We start from the raw sequence: 18,921 nt of genomic DNA, 5'->3' as shown, positions 1-18,921 counted from the left end.
CATTTTACTTGATCCTGGTCTAGAAAGTCCAGTAATTCTGTCCTCCGGTACTCCGTGTTCCCTTTAACGGCCCCACCACCTCCCGAAATACAAACAGAAAGCAGCAGTCGGCAGTGCGGAGGGAACATGGCTGACAGGAAAACTACTGTTACTGCTACTACAGCGTTGATCAGTGAGTTTATATAAACACAAGCAACCTGAGAGGAATCTGAAATGTGTTTCATCTTTTAAAAGTTAGCCGTCAGGACGGATTCTGGCAGGTAAGCTTTCAGTCTGACAGACAGGTCGGACCTCTCACCTGGCTCCGCCCCTCTGTCCCGTCCTCCTTCAGTCTTGATGTGTCTTAACAGAGCTGACAGAGATTCTTCTTCTATGGTGACGGTGGTTACCGTCCCGTTTTCGGACGACAGCGACGAGGACTCCGTGGGCGTGGCCTCCTCCTTCGGGACTTTGGCAGGAAGAGGACTGTCGGCGCCGCCGTCGCCGCTCGGGGCCTCCGACCCCGGCGTGAGGCCCGGCCCCTCCGTCGTCATGGTTACCATCAGTCCTTTGGAGATGCCTTCCGCAGGAAGAGACGGTTCCTCTTTGTTGCGTTCGATCAGCAGATCTGCTGCTGCTGCTGCTGCTGCAGCCGGCTGCGAGCTGGGCTCCGCCATGATTGGCCGATTGATCGATCTATCAGATTTCAGTCAACGCTGAAGAAACGAGGCCCGACGGCTTCTCGGAACAAACACTAACTCCTTATATACACAAATAACGTGTTCGCAAACTCCGAAACGTGGATTTAAGATGGAGGCGTGGAGGCGGAGGTGGCAGGCAGCGGCTGACGCCCCAACATGGCCGCCAGGGGAACCTCAATGACCTCTCGTCTTTTTAAGCAGAGCCCACGTTTCTGTCTCCCGCCTGCTGAGGGTTTCACAAAACAAATGCACCTATCTATCCGACGTTGACCATGACGTACAGTTTCTCACACGAGTTCGAGCCCCTCGACATGGATTAAATATATACTGAGAATAAACTGAAAGGCAGAAAATATTCTTCTTCTTCTCTCCTGCTGGCAGGAAGTAGCGAGCAGACGTGACAAACTGTCAGGTGAAGCGTTTGCGGAGGGGACGGAGGATTTTCTCTGCTCTGTCTTCTGTCAGCAGAGCGTCGTCTGATCGGTCAGCAGACTTCCTGTCAGACCTGAGGAGAAACAAACGAGTCTGTCAGGCGAACAGCGACATGTTTGGCTTCCTCATCAATAATGCGATTAACTAGTTCAATCTGTTAAAATTGACTTGATTTAGAAATTGTGTTTTTCTAAAAACATCAGAGAGGAAAGGATCACTGGATCCTACGTTTCCCACAATGCACCAGGATAGAATCTTTCATTCTTTCCAGTTTGTAACGCAGACTGTATGTCACGCACGTGTTGTCTCCACGTCTGATGACATCGCTACGACATCATCGGGCCACAGATGACATCACACGGCTGTGGAGGACTGACCAGGACCGAGGCAAACATAAAAGCACGAAGACGGTGTAGTCCCTCATTCGTCCAGGAGTGCTCCATCGTAGAAAAGGTTTCAGTCGTAGTCGTCTGGACGCTGTTTTCAGAATCAAGACGTTTCGGCTCCCATCCGGAAGTCATTCTCAATTGTGAAAATGGTCTGAGAACTCAGAAATGTAAGCTACTCTGTGTTGCTTAAGCCCCGCCCTCAGGAAGGAGTCTACCTGAGTATCTGTTGATTAGCTAGTTTCACCTGAAACTGACCTAATAGTTTCCATGATGGCCCAGTAATCAGTAATCAGGCCTATTGTTTTCTGGCTGCACCTCCTCATCACTGTTAAGTTAATTAGCACCTGATTAGCATATGATTGGGCAGATTGAATCTCAGACCACCATTTCTGTTCAAAGAGGGGTTTTCTTTTTCACAAAAATGGCTTCTTTGACTCCTCTTGTTAATACACTGTGGTAAACTTTGGGCAGGTTGAATCTCAGACCACCATTTCTGTTCAAACACGAGGGAGTTTTCTTTTTCACAAAAAAAACCTTCTCTGACTCCTCTTCTGAAACCAATCTCTTCTCTCTACTTAGACTCTTCACCTCGCTGTCTTCAAACGTGCAGCCAGAAAACAATAGGCCTGATTACTGATTACTGGGCCATCATGGAAACTATTAGGTCAGTTTCAGGTGAAACTAGCTAATCAACCGATACTCAGGTAGACTCCTCCCTGAGGGCGGGGCTTAAGCAACACAGAGTAGCTTACATTTCTGAGTTCTCAGACCATTTTCACAATTGAGAATGACTTCCGGATGGGAGCCGAAACGTCTTGATTCTGAAAACAGCGTCCAGACGACTACGACTGAAACCCTTTCTACGATAAAAGCATAAAGATAAAAAAAACATAAAACACTTGCGGTGATACTCTCATACAGACCTGGGTCTAGCACCGCGGCTGATAGCAGCAAAATTAGTTCACTTTTTATTTTGTTTTGTTACACAGAAGATTGCAATACATTTAACAGGTGTGACTATTGTTTAGGCCGCCATCTAACTAACTAAACTGATCACAAGATGCATCTGTCTTACCAGCTGAGCTACAAAATGTGAGAGAAACCCTGAAGAAAAACTGGAAACTACAGTTTGGATCTTTATGAAGCTACTACGACAGCTTCAGACCTCAAATCATTAAATAAAAAGGAACACAGAGTCAGATAAAAAGATGGAGAGGGGAAGCTGAAGGTTAGAGATGTTTGATTACATGTTATATGTTGTCAGTGTAAGCTTCACTATCATGTGCATCGGGACTGGCTGCCGCCCAGGTGACCTTGCCACACCTCATCTCCCACTGGACAACAGGCTGGATTCAGTCAGAGGGTACACATAAGAATCCAGCAGGGAATAAAAGCCTGAAAAACGTCCGTGCAAGTTCATCGGACTGTGTGAGAGCGTTTCAGCAAACAGCACAGCCATTAGTCAGCCAAACAAGTGCTTAAGTTTCCCATAATGCTCCTCAGTCAGAGAACAACCCACATGGGGAGCTCGGAGCTCATTAAAGATGCTCCACAGTGAGAAGCTGATGCTGTGGCTGTCTGTGCTTCCTGCTGACAGCAACACAAACCTGCGGGCAGCTGACGGCTCGGCATTAAGCAGCTGTCTGCTGTGGCACAACAACTCTGAGCTAGCAAACATGACGCTAGCGCTCCGAGCTAACTTAGCCAAGTTAGCTGTTGTTCCACAAAAAGACACAACTCCGCCGCGGGAGCCGGCACCGCAGGCACGTCACTGACCTCCCTCGCTCACATCGGAACAAACGGCCGGTTTAACAAGATGCAGCTTACCGACACCGGGTCCGGGTCTGTAATCTGCGCTGACGCTAGCATGCTAGCTGTTTACATTCCTCTCCGCCACCAACAGCCAGGCACTCGGGCGAGTCACAGGCCACGCCCACCGCGAGGCACGAAAACAAAATCCAGCGACGTCACATCCGGTCAACTTTAAACGCCTGGGGTTAGCAGTTAGCCACCTAGCTGGCGCAGAACTTTTTGTTTTAGGAAAAAACTACGTACGATATAGTACAACCGCCTTTTTCCATTGGCGGTGCGTCGCAAAAGCGTGTTACATACAAACTAAATAAAGAACTAGAGATGACACTGTGTTCACTGAGATGTTCGTTACTACGTTTGCTCGGCAAAGAGTTAGCTAACACACAGCTAGCCCCACTATGTTCGGTGACGACCACGCAAAACTCCATTACAAAAATAATAATAATTAGTTTACTGGCGCAGATAACACAGCCAGCGGTGTTCCTTTTTTATCCCATTGGCCTCGTTAGGTGAAAATGATAAATTCGGCGTAAACGTAGAAAGCGGTACCTATTTAAAAAACATGTCAACTTTTTGCAAAGTTATCAGTTCAGCTGTTTGCCTTGCCGATAACAAGTTAATGTTAAAGGGATATTTAACAACGACTTGTTTTGTTAAAATAATGGGCCGAATTTAAATATGGAACCAAAGATTTAAGAAAATAAACTAATTTAAGACGTCATTTATTCGAGCATACGCTAATAATCAAGGCGACAGGAACGAGTAGTAATTTGAATGGAGTTTGGCGTCACTACAAGAATTTATATCAGGTGCAGCACCGTTACACTTTGAGTGTTTTATTAACCGATACGTTCCCTCTGCTTCCGTCTGATTGATTAATACCTTTAAAATACTTAATATGAAGAGCAAAAAAGCCATTTCAGGGGAGAAATACAGTTTACATGAGTTAAGAAGAACTTTTTACCTTTTCGCTGCACCTTCGACACGGTCCCGTGTGTTAGATTTGTTTTACGCGGTAACGCTGACGGGCGGTGCGCTCAGTCCCGACGTTAAAATCAGATTATCGTTAACAAGCTCCGCTCTCACGGCTAAGCAAGGTTATTAAATGTAACCAACCCCGACTTTAAGCCTCTGGGCGGGGACGTTATGAACCGAGATGGACCGAAAGAGCGGAGTTTGTCGCTGAATTCATCCATGATTGAAGTCAGCGGGTAGTCCCCGCTCACCCGGGACAGGCGGTGACATAAAGTAGGCCTCCACACAGTATTTAAGGAGGGGCAGTGCATTTAACAGCACTTAGTAGGTGGACACTGAAAGATGCTGAGTTTTATTGTAACTTAAATATTCTTTAGCTTCTTATAATGCAGAGAATAGTGAGAAAAGCCTTAAAGAACATATTGTTAGTCATGTTGATTTTATTTAAAGGGCCAGTGTGGAACATTTAGGAGCAGCTGTCGGCAGAAATATAATATTCATATGTTTTTATTAGTGTTTAATCACCTGAAAATAAGAGTCGCTGTGTTTTCGTTACCTTAGAATCAGCCTTTATATCTGCAGAGAGAGCGGGTCCCCTTCCACGGAGGCCGCCATGTTGCTCCGCCATGTTTCTACAGGAGCCCAGAACGGACAAACCAAACGCCGGCTCTAGAGAGGCCCGTTCGCGAGTTTGCGGCCACCGTAGTTTCTCCTCCACGCCTGGGAGGGGAGGGCGAGGTGAGCAGTGTTCACGTGGCTGCAAACTGCAGTTTCACCACTAGAGGCCGCTAAACGCTCCACACTGGACCTTTAATATTTAACACTTTGTTCACATTTTCAAAAATATGAAAACAAGTTATTTCCCATTTTCATTTTCACTCATTTTATTTAACTAAAGATTTATATGTTGATGTTTCCGAATAATGTTTGAATTACTGTATACAGCAATGCATTGTGGGTAAACGGAGCCAAAAACACTGTTTATTTTCTGCTTTGAGCATCCAGACCTCGTTTTCACATGCAAAAAATAAAATAAGCTAAAGAAACTGCCAACGAAGTGAGATTATTTCACCTGCAGCGTCTCTTCTGTTTGAAGAAACGTTTCCATAAAGTTTCTGAAAAAAAGGCAAACTGACCTGAGAACAGGTGGACTCACCTGATTGGTGACTTTTTTCTTGTTGGAATAAAAATAAGTCTTGAAAGCGAAATACGAGACTAAACAACTTATTACGGAGACGTGTTTCGTTGTGCGTGGGTTGTGTTGTGTACTTTACATTTACTGTAGTTAATGCTGACAGAACGAATAGACGACAGCCTATTTACCTGTTATCATCATTAGTATCATCATAAGTGAAACGCAAGCTGTGCTGTCGGACACGACGACGCCTGCTTTCATTCTGCAGCGTTTGTTACGTTGAGATGCATCACACTGTTTCCCTTCATGCTTCCTGTTTCTGTCTGCAGTGTGTAACATTTGCAATAAAGTCAAATATCCTTTAACTGTGAGGGAAATATTCACTAAACACTAAATCAAACTTTATTCAGTAGAGAGTAACCAGCACTTTCTTTCGAGCGTTGCTCCGTATCGTGTGTTTATACAATCTTTATATTTAGTTTAGTTTTATGTTTATATAGTCATATCTACAATCGCAAAAACTTTCTTCAAGATGAACAAAGTTTTATCTCTTGTACAGGAAACCCCGAGGTGTTTCAGCTTTTCACTGCAGACTGAAGTTTCTGTCAGTTTATGTAGAGTTTGTTACAGAAACTAGTGTTTTGCACAGAATATCAAACATCTCGTTACGTCGGAGAGACGTTCCTCCTTAAACCGGGGCCTCACCGTGCAGAGGCTTTATTGTGATAGGACAGAGAGGAAGTGCTGATGTTTTGGATGTGATTTGACAGTGGATGTTAGTGTCCTCAGATCAGCAGCAGTCAGCTGAGTCTCCACTGATCTGACTGCGAGTGGATCTCACAGGAAAACAAACAAACAAACAAACAAACAAGCAAACAAACAAACACAGTATGGACGACTTCCTGACGACGAGCAGCGCTGCAGCAAAGGTGAGAGAGAAGAAGAAGAAGTTCTCTTTCTCCTGTTCAACACAAAGCTGTGTGTGTGTGTGTGTGTGTGTGTGTGTGTGTGTGTGTGTGTGTGTGTGTGTGTGTGTGTGTGTGTGTGTGTGTGTGTGCAGGACATAAATAGACTGACATTTCTAATCTAATGGCACACACACACATTCATATTCACGCATTGTCAGAGTGCATGAATATGAAAGTTGACCCTTCTTTGCTCTGTGTGTGTGTGTGTGTGTGTGTGAGTGTGTGTGTGCGCGTGTGTGCGTGTGTGTGTGTGTTTCTCATCATCTTTCGTCTTTATTGATTTCAGTGATTTCAGTTTATTTAAAAGTTTGTGTTTCCAAAACAAACACAGAAGGAAAAGAAACAACGTTGTTCGAGCCATTTTTTTTTTTTGTTCGTTGCAAAGAATATTTTTCTTTTGACTTATGAACTAATAACAATTTTATTTTTTGAGCAATTCTTTTTATTATATATATATATAATATATAATATTATTTTTGGATCTGTTCTGGTTAATTAGATCATGATAAACCTTCAGCGAGCCTGAACAGGAAGTCCTTCAGTTCTCAGTAACTCGTTTCTAACCAGTGATTCACTAACTAACAAACGTCTCGGCGAGTAAAGACTTTAGTAAATCTGTTGCTAGGAAACATCTGTAGCGCCGTCCAATCAGGAGCGATCAGCTACATAAACAGGAAGTCACTGTAGCATCAGGAGCTAGCATAACTTCCAAACATCACAGCTTCAGAGGCTGAAAGATGAATCTGTGTAAATGTTTTAGTTTTATTTCTGTCTGCAGACACGCAGAAATCTGTGTTTCAGAGTTAGCAGCATTCACGCAGTTTATAATGAGAGGGAAACATGTGACTATGCTAAGCTAACTGACGTTATCTGCTCGCGTTGTGTTATTTCAGTGAAATGTAATTTAAAAATCTTCCAGACCGACGTCGTTATTAAACAGCGTTTATCAGGTTTCAGGTCAGAGACGTCGGCCGAGCTCCAGATCGCCTCTTTCGCTCTGAACGGCTCAGGTGTTAGCATGCTAACGCTAGCTAACAACAGCTCCACCTGGCAGTTAGTGGCTGTAAACATTTAGCAACAACTAAACTGTACGTGAGAACTGGTCTGTGAGCTGCAGCCTGTTTTACTTTAGTGATGATGAAACTTTCCTGATTATACTTTTACTGAAGTGACATTTTCAATGCAGGACTTTACAGTGAAGTATTTTAGTAGTACTTATACTTAAGTAAAGGATCTGAATACTTCCTAGACTACTTAATTTTATTTCCGCAGGTGAAGCTCTCATCTGTGTTCTGTCTCTATAAAGAAAGAATAATAAAACTTTATTAGTTAGAGAGGAGACAGACACTACTGCCATTACCGTCATATATCAAGATCTGCGTCATTGTTTTCTTGCTTATTGCTTTCTTCTCCTCGTGTTTTCCAGCATTCACATTTGCTTTTCTTCACATTTCTCCTGTGATTTCAGCCAATAAAACGTCGACTTCCTCCGCAAATCTCTAAATTACAGTTTCGCTTTTTATCCCCGGCTCCCTGGCTGTAGATCAGGAGGTTTAAGAGTCAAGAACTGAGACACATTTTCCCAGTAAGAAGCAGTTTAGTGCCAGTCGTCCGTTCTTTGTTCTGCTACATGAAGTTTGGATGTAAAAGTTTTTAGATCAAATCTAAGCATCTGTGTTCAGCAGAGTCCAGAGGAGTCAGCTGCTAATAATAAACCTGACGTGGACAATCAGTGTGTGCGATGACATCACTTCCTACTTGTTGCCATGGCTCCTCTTGATAAAGATAAATGAACCGTATCGGTCCACATCAGAAGGGAAACTATCTCAGCGGACGCACACACAAAAACAACAGATCAGCTTAAAAGTTATCGACCAAAATCTAATTTTATCGATCTTCCCGTACATATAGATGAGAGAGAGACAGGAAGTGTGTCGATGTCTTCACAGTAAAAGCCTCCTGGTTCTTATTCGTTCTCTGTTTTTGCATCAGGGCTGTGTGCTTTGGTTTCTTCACTGTTAGACGAAACTAAACATACAGAAAACTAAAGTAAAGCAAGTGAAACAGGTGAGTTTCGAGCAGGTGTTTAAAGGAGCCCAAAGAAATTTTATTTATATGGCGCCAGTTCATAACAGAAGTTATCTCATTGCACTTTTCCTACAGAGCAGGTCTAGACCGAACTCTTTATAATATTATTTACAGAGACCCAATAAATCCCACCATGAGCAAGCACTTGGCCACAGCGGCAAGGAAAAACTTCCTTTAAGAGGCAGAAACCTCGAGCAGAACTTGTGACAGAGTGATATTTCTACTGAAGTAAAAGATCTGAATGCTTCTTCCTGTTCAGACCTCACGATATCATCACTGTAGTCCCACTAACTATGCAAAGTACCGTTAAAAATGACTAACAGGTTAAAGCACAAAGACTTGATGAAGACTTAATACCTGCTGAAAGCGACAGAAGGAGAGAGGAGAGAGACGAGAAAGCACAGAACTACGGGAGAGAGAAGATGTCGAGTTAGTAACATGCAGTAATGGGATAAAAATGCACACAGATGGAGAGGGAGAGGAGGAGAGAGGAAAGAGGTGCATCATGGGAAGTCGCCCGGCAGTCTAGGCCTACAGCAGCAGAACTAAGGGATGGTTCAGGACTCACCTGAGCCAGCCCTAACTATAAGCTTCATCACAGAGGAAAGTCTTAAGCCTGCTCTTAAATGTGGAGATGGTGTCTGCCTCCCGAACCCAAACTGGGACCTGGTTCCACAGGAGAGGAGCTTCGATACCTGAAGGCTCTGGCTCCCGGTCTACAGTTTAGAAACCATGACCTCAAAGACAGCGGTGGAAAGTAACTGAGTACATTTACTCAAGTACTGCACTTAAGTACAAATGTGAGGTACTTGTACTTTTCTTTTCATGTCACTTTCTACTTCCACTCGGCCACATCTTCACTACATTTATCTGACAGATTTAGTTACTAGCTACTTTATAAATTAAGATTTTTACATACAAAACACAGGAAGAGTTTATAAAATGTGATGTTTGTGATTAGATCTCTAACATGATCAGGTGTCTGAGAGCGAAGATTATTTGTTATTAGTTCTAACTTCAGTGTGATTTACTGAGTTTAGCTGAAGCTGTTCAGAGTCTCACTGTTTACCTGAAACCTGCAGTCAGCTGAGGACACACAGGAAGCAAATATTTACAGACAGACAAACAAACAGACAGTCAGATGTGTGAGGAGAGTTTTAAAATGCTTGTTTCATTAAAAGACATTAAGATATAAGGACTTCTAAACATCTTTTCATTCATTGTGTCACAAACTGCACGTCCAGGCTTTTAGCTCGAACGTTGCTGCACACACAGATGATTAAATGTGTCAGCTGCCTCAGTCTGCACATGCTCGGTGACCTGCAGACCCGCAGCCGAGCGTCCAGGCGCCGCAGAACCAAAAACAAATATTTGGATTTGATACGTGACATTAAAGTAAACGGGAGAAGTGCTGCTGCCATGACGATCCTCTTCAGCTGGGCGTAAAGGTCTGTGGGCCCGATGACGATCCCTGAGGTTACTAAAAGTTACCGCGGGGAAGATTTCTGTTTGTGTCGGTCGACTCCACTCGAGACAACGAACGTTAACCAGTGCTTTTAAAGAAAAGTTTAACGTTCAATCAGACAGGAAAATAATGACGAAGACAGAATATGACCAGTCATATAATGATGATAACATTCAGAAAGACGGGGGGCAGATCACAGATGTTACACCTTAAACTGGTGCCAGTCCACGCACTGCTTTAAAAACAAATAAAATATCTTTAAAAGCCAATTCTACTGTATATTTTATGGCTTTGTTATCAGGTTTTATGCCAGAATAAAAGATGGCAACACGATTCCTTTGCACGGGTATGAACGATCTGTGGAAAATATCTAGTTGTGATTTTTCTGACCAACATTGCAATTGCGATTTAAAATGCAACGTTCTTTAAATCAGACTTCAGACATCTCCAATAGCTTGTTGTTAATTATAGAATCGTGGCTCTTGTTATTTGAAATTTTCGATATAAAAACGATCAATTGTTCGGGGCTGCTGGGTATTTCACAGTCGAAGCAGAAGCAGCATCTCATCTGAGTGTCATCGGCATAACGGTGATACAAGACGTTATATTTTCTAACAAATACAGCGACGAGGAAGCGTGTTTATGAGACGGGACAGTAAGGGGGGCTTCGCCGGGTGAAAGGTGGGGTCTATCACACGTACTGCATACAAACAAACATTCTACTTTATATAAAATGAGGTTAGCATGTAGCAGTTAGCGGTCACCTGACCTATATGTAATTGGACTGGGGAGACTCTAGAGGGACCACAGTCACGAGATATTAATATGTTATCTTACAGGCCACGCTGGATGTGGGTTTGATGATGCTGTTTATGAGTTTTTATTAAAAATGTTACAACCGATACGGTTTCAGTAGGAATTGATTATTGAAAATGCCGTTTGTTGTCTTTTTACTTCAGTGGATTTGAGCTGTTTCTGCAATCAGACTTTTATTATTATTAAGCGTTATTAAGTACTTCAGTGCAGTGTATTGCAGTTGTAATGTTAACTGAGTGTTTCCATGTGACTTACTGTGGTGTCCTCCCCCTCAGACCAGATTCCACGGCAACAGGAGAGTCCATGTCGTCCTAGGCAGTGAGTCATGTGACCTGGACTCTGTGGTGTCATCGTTGGCGATGGCCTACTTCCTGTCCAGGGTGAGTCAGTCAGACAGATGGGAGGGTTGATGGTTTGATTCCTGAAGAACAGACAAGACTTTTCACAGACAGAGGAAGAGATTTCATGACGTACGAGTAGTCGTGACGGGATGGACAGACTGAAATCGCCAACATCTGTCTCTTTCTCTCAGACGTTGTCCGGTCCTCCAGGCGGTTCTCTAGCTCTTTCGGTTCTCAACGTTCCACGGTCGCACTTCCACCTGCGAGCCGACGTCCTCCTGCTGCTGAGGGAGGCCAGCGTCGCGACGGAGACCCTGGTGTTCAGAGACGAGGTGGACCTTGCCCGTCTCCATGGCGACAGGAGGCTGGCACTGACACTGGTGGACCACAATGTCCTGCCGAGGTCTGAAATCTCAAAACATAAAATCTGACATGGAATGTCCTGATCCTGTTCCAGCTAATCTTGTTTAAGAGTTATTTCCTGTTCTTCAGTGCCGACAGTGGCCTGGAGGGGGCGGTAGTAGAAGTCATCGACCACCACCAGCTAGAGAGGACCTCCTCCTTCTCCTGTCCCATCACCATGGAGATGGTGGCGTCATGCACTACTTTGGTAACGGAGCGGATTCTGTCCAGAGCACCCGAGATCCTGGACAGACAACTGGCTCTGCTGCTGTATGGTGAGACACGTTCACATAATGTGTCTCCTGTGTGTCCTCCCTGCAGGTATGAATGTGTCTCCTGTGTGTCCTCCCTGCAGGTGTGAATGTGTCTCCTGTGTGTCCTCCCTGCAGGTGTGAATGTGTCTCCTGTGTGTCCTCCCTGCAGGTGTGAATGTGTCTCCTGCCCTCCCTGCAGGTGTGAATGTGTCTCCTGTGTATCCCTGCAGGTATGAATGTGTCTCCTGTGTGTCCTCCCTGCAGGTGTGAATGTGTCTCCTGCCCTCCCTGCAGGTGTGAATGTGTCTCCTGTGTGTCCTCCCTGCAGGTATGAATGTGTCTCCTGTGTGTCCTCCCTGCAGGTGTGAATGTGTCTCCTGCCCTCCCTGCAGGTGTGAATGTGTCTCCTGTGTGTCCTCCCTGCAGGTGTGAATGTGTCTCCTGTGTGTCCTCCCTGCAGGTGTGAATGTGTCTCCTGCCCTCCCTGCAGGTGTGAATGTGTCTCCTGTGTGTCCTCCCTGCAGGTGTGAATGTGTCTCCTGTTTGTCCTCCCTGCAGGTGTGAATGTGTCTCCTGTGTGTCCTCCCTGCAGGTGTGAATGTGTCTCCTGTGTGTCCTCCCCGTAGGTGTGAATGTGTCTCCTGTGTGTCCTCCCTGCAGGTGTGAATGTGTCTCCTGTGTGTCCTCCCTGCAGGTGTGAATGTGTCTCCCGTGTGTCCTCCCCGCAGGTGTGAATGTGTCTCCTGTGTGTCCTCCCTGCAGGTGTGAATGTGTCTCCTGTGTGCCCTCCCTGCAGGTGTGAATGTGTCTCCTGTGTGTCCTCCCTGCAGGTGTGAATGTGTCTCCTGCCCTCCCTGCAGGTGTGAATGTGTCTCCCGTGTGTCCTCCCTGCAGGTGTGAATGTGTCTCCTGTGTGTCCTCCCTGCAGGTGTGAATGTGTCTCCTGTTTGTCCTCCCTGCAGGTGTGAATGTGTCTCCTGTCCTCCCTGCAGGTGTGAATGTGTCTCCTGTGTGTCCTCCCCACAGGTGTGAATGTGTCTCCTGTGTGTCCTCCCTGCAGGTGTGAATGTGTCTCCTGTGTGCCCTCCCTGCAGGTGTGAATGTGTCTCCTGTCCTCCCTGCAGGTGTGAATGTGTCTCCTGTGTGTCCTCCCCACAGGTGTGAATGCGTCTCCTGTTTGTCCTCCTTGCAGGTATGAATGTGTCTCCTGTGTGTCCTCCTTGCAGGTGTGAATGTGTCTCCTGTTTGTCCTCCCTGCAGGTGTGAATGTGTCTCCTGTCCTCCTTGCAGGTATGAATGTGTCTCCTGTGTGTCCTCCCTGCAGGTGTGAATGTGTCTCCTGTTTGTCCTCCCTGCAGGTGTGAATGTGTCTCCTGTCCTCCCTGCAGGTGTGAATGTGTCTCTTGTCCTCCCTGCAGGTGTGAATGTGTCTCCTGCCCTCCCTGCAGGTGTGAATGTGTCTTCCTGTCCTCCTGCAGGTGTGAATGTGTCTTCTGTGTGCCCTCCTGCAGGTGTGAATGTGTCTCCTGTTTGTCCTCCCTGCAGGTGTGAATGTGTCTCCTGTCCTCCTGCAGCAGGTGTGAATGTGTCTCCTGCCCTCCCTGCAGGTGTGAATGTGTCTCCTGTGTGTCCTCCCTGCAGGTGTGAATGTGTCCCATGTGTGTCCTCCCTGCAGGTGTGAATGTGTCTCCTGCCCTCCCTGCAGGTGTGACTGTGTCTCCCGTGTGCCCTGCAGGTGTGATGGTGGTGGACAGTGTAAATCTGTCTCCTCAGGTCGGTAAAGGGACAGTCAAAGACAGTCAGATGGTCCGACTGCTGCAGATGCAGTTCCCTGATCTGCCACACAGAGGCGCTCTTCACACCTCCCTGCACACAGCAAAGTTTGACCTGTCAGGTAAACACACGGGGAAATCTGTGAAGGTACTTTCATACCTGAAAGAGCTTACTAGCCAAATCACTTACCTGGAAACTGCTATCCATCATAGGAAATGAAAAATTCAGGTTTTCACTTTTTCATCAGGATGTGTTTTGGACTAATCAGTTACCAAATCAGGTAAAACACTCTGCTGCAGTGAAAGTGTGTGCGTCAGGTCTCTCCACAGAGCAGATCCTCCTGAAGGACATGAAGATGGTTGCCGGGGGCGACGTGAGAGTAGCTGTCAGCACCGTCTACGCGAGTCTGGATGTAAAAATACGCTCATTAATAATTTGAGTGTTTTTTGGTCATAACTAATAAGATTTAAGTCATAAATTGGCTATTAGCGGTAATGCTAATTACCCAAATCATAATTCGAACATGATAATAACGATGAGTTAGTTAGTAGCTGCATGTTGTGACGTGTCCCCCCCGTCATGTCGTCCCTGCTTTCAGTCGTTTCTACGCAGGAATAATCTGCGGCAGGAGCTCTGCGACTTCTGCCACTCGCACCGGCTGGACGCTGTGGTCGCCATGACGATCTCCTTCAGCGACCAATCAGACGAGCCCGTCAGGCAGCTGGCGGTCTACAGCTCCAGCTCGCAGTACAGGCAGGAGGTAGGTGTGGGTGTGGCGGCGGTTGGGATTAGGACTAGGATTAGATTTAAAATTAAAAGGTTTGAAATTGGGATCACAGTTGATATAAGAATAGATTTGGATTTGGCTAATATTAGATCTGGAACTGGTTTTGGATCAGGACTGGGATTAGAATTAGAATCAAGATTCTGATTAGGATTGGGATTAGAGCTAAAATAAGATATTGCACGGTCCTCATCACTGTGATAATTAATATGTTTGCGTTTGCATCATATCTCTCCAGATTAGCCACGCCCTCTTGAACACAAGCCCCGCCCCCAGCCTCTCTCCTGTCAGCAGCCCATATAAGGACATCCTGGCCTATCACCAAGGCAACGCTCTGGCCTCTCGCAGAAAACTCCTTCCTGTCCTCGCACACTTCCTGTCTGACTGGTGGCAGAGAGAGGTGCATTGTGGGGCAGACGGCGAGGAGGAGCTGGAGGACCAACTCGACCAATCGGACATGATGATCTCTGACACGTTTCCTTTCAGCGCAGAGTCGCCGGCCGACCTCGCCGACGACCGCCCGCCTCATGTTTATTCCATCTCTCGTCACCACCAGCGGCGGCTGCAGCTGGGAGCAGAGGATTATGGGAACGTGGAGGAGGATTACTGCGGCAGGACGACGCCTCCGGTGCCGATGAACAGTTTGGTGGACGGCTGCCCGCTGGACGGCGGCTTCAACCAGGAAGCTTTACTGGAGAAGTTCAACAGGATGGGAGGGGTGGAGGAGGAGCAGGGGGGGAGTGGCCAGTAGAGAGGAAGAGGAGGAGGAGGAGGAGGAGGAGGAAGAATATGGCGGACTCCATATTCATTCTTGACCTTAGAAATGGTAGTTTGAGAAAAATAATCTAAAAAATAATCTTAACTCAAATTCCACTTTCCATCTTTTTCCACAGCTTTCAACCGTTTCTCACGTCCTCGTGAGAAGGAACGCAGGTTCTTTAATTTAATTCTACTAACTTTTTACTTCCGCGGACATTTAAACAAAACAAAAGACGTAATAAAATTATGATCCGCAGGAGGCCACCTGAGTTTACACTGAAAGGGTCTGAAAAGCCAACTTCAGTCGAGAAGTGTTCACATCCTTTACCGCAGTAAAAGTACGACACCACGCTGTGAAAGTACTCCACTACGAGTATTCAAAACCTCACTGCAGTAAAAGTATATAAGTATTATCAGCTGACTGTAAAACGCTTCCTGTCAGTGTTTATTATATCTGATGTTTCTGGATTCATGTGTGTGTTGCATTTTACTGCTGCAGATGTTTCAGGTTGAGCTCATTTTAACTGCTTTATATCCTGTTGGGTAGTTTAACCTGCAGCAATGCATCATGGTCTATAAGATCGTCACGTGTTTGCAGCGTCGCCGTCCTGTGAGAACCACGTATCAGAGAAACAGCCTGTTTTCAGCTCTGTGACGATGCGTTTCCCAGCTGATCCGAGGGGGGGTTAAAGAGTTTATTCAGCTTCAGGAGGAGGAGGAGTTTCCTCAGCACGTGAAGGAAACTCTTCATCCTTCAGCTCGTCACAAACACCTGGAGATACGAGGTTTCCACCGGACAGGAAGTGGATGAAACACTGTGATCTGTGAAGTGACTGAAGCCGTCGGACAGATGCAGTAAAAAGTGCAATATTTGCCTCTGAGATGGAGTAGAAGTATGAAGTTGCATAAAATGGAAATACTCAAAGTACGTTGAATCTGAACTTAAGTAAAACACCTGCAGGTGAGCGAGGAATGAGCCACAAACACCTGAGAGTTTTTTCAGTTCATCGTTTCTCATAAGACTGATTGAAACGATCTCCGCCGTTTCTCTGCATGACAGAGTCCATATTCCTCAAAGGCAGCTGCTTTTTTACATAATGCTTTAAAACATTACATTAAAAAGAACAGAAACCCTTTTAAAGTCCAGACTGAGACGTGAACACAGGACAGGAAGGTTGGTGATGAGTATTTAAGGTTCAGGACATCAAACCAGAAGTGTCGTTCTCGGCGCTCAGTAACTAAATGCTGCCGATCAGCGCGAGCGTCGCACGTCGCTGTGACGCTGCGGGTCCAAAGATCCTGAACTAGTTAGTGGACCTCGAGTTAAGATTACTTTGTCGACTCGTCAGAAATCTGTTTTCTCTGCTGTCTGAAGGCGGATATTAATGTTCTTGGGATTTTTAAAAAATTATTTTTTTTTACAGATTTTTAGTTTTGATTCTTTGTTTTATTAAAAGTCAGATTAAAGTTAGCCAGATTAAAGTTAGTCAGATTAAAGTTAGCCAGATTAAAGTTAGCCAGATTAAAGTTAGCCAGATTAAAGTTAGTCAGATTAAAGTTAGTCAGATTAAAGTTAAACCAGATTAAGAGTTAGCCAGATTAAAGTTAGTCAGATTAAAGTTAGTCAGATTAAAGTTAGCCAGATTAAAGTTAACCAGATTAAAGTTAGTCAGATTAAAGTTAGTCAGATTAAAGTTAGCCAGATTAAAGTAAATCTGATTAAAGTAAAACAGATTAAAGTAAAACAGATTAAAGTTAACCAGATTAAAGTTAGTCAGATTAAAGTTAAAAGTTAAATCTGATTAAAGTAAAACAGATTAAAGTAAAACAGATTAAAGTAAAACAGATTAAAGTTAACCAGATTAAAGTTAGCCAGATTAAAGTAAAACAGATTAAAGTAAAACAGATTAAAGTTAGCCAGATTAAAGTTAGCCAGATTAAAGTAAATCAGATTAAAGTTAGCCAGATTAAAGTAAATCAGATTAAAGTTAGCCAGATTAAAGTTAGCCAGATTAAAGTAAATCAGATTAAAGTTAACCAGATTAAAGTTAGTCAGATTAAAGTAAAACAGATTAAAGTTAGCCAGATTAAAGTAAATCAGATTAAAGTTAGCCAGATTAAAGTCAGCCAGATTAAAGTAAAACAGATTAAAGTTAGCCAGATTAAAGTTAGCCAGATTAAAGTAAAACAGATTAAAGTTAACCAGATTAAAGTTAGTCAGATTAAAATTACCCAGATTAAAGTTAGCCAGATTAAAGTAAAACAGATTAAAGTAAAACAGATTAAAGTTAGCCAGATTAAAGTTAGTCAGATTAAAGTTAGCCAGATTAAAGTAAAACAGATTAAAGTAAAACAGTTAAAATTAGCCATTAAAATTAGCCAGATTAAAGTTAAAATTAGCAGATTAAAGTTAAAAGTAAAACAGATTAAAATTAGCCAGATTAAAGTTAGTCAGATTAAAGTAAGACAGATTAAAGTTAGTCAGATTAAAGTAAATCAGATTAAAGTTAGCCAGATTAAAGTAAATCAGATTAAAGTTAGCCAGATTAAAGTTAGTCAGATTAAAGTAAAACAGATTAAAGTTAGTCAGATTAAAGTAAGACAGATTAAAGTTAGTCAGATTAAAGTTAACCAGACTAAAGTTAGCCAGATTAAAGTAAAACAGATTAAAGTAAAACAGATTAAAATTAGCCAGATTAAAGTTAGCCAGATTAAAGTAAAACAGATTAAAGTTAGCCAGATTAAAGTTAGTCAGATTAAAGTAAAACAGATTAAAGTTAGTCAGATTAAAGTAAATCAGATTAAAGTAAATCAGATTAAAGTAAATCAGATTAAAGTTAGCCAGATTAAAGTAAATCAGATTAAAGTAAATCAGATTAAAGTTAGCCAGATTAAAGTAAATCAGATTAAAGTTAGTTAAAGTTAGTCAGATTAAAGTAAAACAGATTAAAGTTAGTCAGATTAAAGTAAATCAGATTAAAGTAAATCAGATTAAAGTTAGCCAGATTAAAGTTAGCCAGATTAAAGTAAGTCAGATTAAAGTTAGTCAGATTAAAGTTAGTCAGATTAAAATTAGTCAGATTAAAGTTAGTCAGATTAAAACCGACAGACATCTGAGCCACAACTGTGTGTTTGAATCTCGACATTTTCATGCCAAAAACAATAAATAAATCATCAGCTGATCAGTTATTAGTTCTGATCCTGATCACACACCAGAGTACAGATGTACACGAGCAGGTCTTTTATCAGCGACCGTCATGTGGTGCCAGAGCTTAAAACGCTCGACTGATTGAAAAGCTTGATTGTAAAACTGACTTTTCCAACTTTTCTCGTCACGTTAATAAAAACTGGTAACTTTCATGTTGCAGATTTTGAAATGTTCGTTCATGCTTGTCTTCAGGACTCAGGTCTGTGGTGGACTCTCAGGTCCGGTTGTGTTACACTGATCCTGACAGCTTTAAAATGGATTTTAAGGTTTCATTACAAGTGCTAAAGCTTCAGGTGATCCGGCTCCTGCTTACGTCTTATTTACTCAATATGAACCCGATCACAGCTTCAGGCTAACAGGACGCTCAGACTTTTTAGCTAGTTAGGAACTTTGTTTTTGTTTGTTTTCAACTTCTAAATGATAAAAACAATACAGAAATAAAATGTCAACCAAAGATTATTTTCCCAGACTAAAGTTACATTTGAACTTTGAGTCTTGAGCGTCTGTGGGGGTTTAAATATGAAATATGAACTTACGTTGAGCTGCGTTTGAGCAGCGAGTCCTTTTCAGAGGTTCATTAAGCCCATAAATCATCATTTAGTTGTTGTTTATAATGTTAGCAGACAGTTTCCTTATGCCT

General features: G+C 43.6%; 3 protein-coding genes across 3 annotated transcripts in view; 2 read left to right on the top strand and 1 right to left on the bottom strand.

The window, feature by feature from the left end:
• Window positions 1-686, bottom strand: part of mindy1 (MINDY lysine 48 deubiquitinase 1) — a gene marked incomplete at its 5' end in the record, with an annotated part of 14,483 nt that extends 13,797 nt beyond the window's left edge. The window contains 1 exon segment of the mRNA XM_044172324.1: window positions 299-686. Coding sequence (XP_044028259.1) covers window positions 299-686 — 388 coding nt within the window.
• A 5,445-nt stretch (window positions 687-6,131) lies between these two features.
• On the top strand, window positions 6,132-15,584 carry LOC122864552 (exopolyphosphatase PRUNE1-like). Its single transcript, XM_044172106.1, has 8 exons — window positions 6,132-6,352; window positions 11,036-11,140; window positions 11,293-11,504; window positions 11,594-11,778; window positions 13,493-13,651; window positions 13,848-13,942; window positions 14,129-14,290; window positions 14,553-15,584. The coding sequence occupies exons 1-8, from the start codon at window positions 6,314-6,316 to the stop codon at window positions 15,063-15,065; spliced, it is 1,470 nt and encodes a 489-aa protein (XP_044028041.1). The 5' UTR covers window positions 6,132-6,313; the 3' UTR covers window positions 15,066-15,584.
• Window positions 15,585-15,983: 399 nt separating this feature from the next.
• LOC122864710 lies at window positions 15,984-18,433 on the top strand. The gene is made up of 3 exons (XM_044172323.1): window positions 15,984-15,998; window positions 16,866-17,429; window positions 17,499-18,433. The coding sequence occupies exons 1-3, from the start codon at window positions 15,984-15,986 to the stop codon at window positions 17,991-17,993; spliced, it is 1,074 nt and encodes a 357-aa protein (XP_044028258.1). The 3' UTR covers window positions 17,994-18,433.
• The last annotated feature ends 488 nt before the right edge of the window (window positions 18,434-18,921 follow it).

The sequence above is a fragment of the Siniperca chuatsi genome, linkage group LG17 (genome assembly GCF_020085105.1).
Source record: "Siniperca chuatsi isolate FFG_IHB_CAS linkage group LG17, ASM2008510v1, whole genome shotgun sequence".
Taxonomy (NCBI): Eukaryota; Metazoa; Chordata; class Actinopteri; order Centrarchiformes; family Sinipercidae; genus Siniperca; species Siniperca chuatsi.
This window is presented reverse-complemented; position numbering and strand designations above follow the sequence as displayed.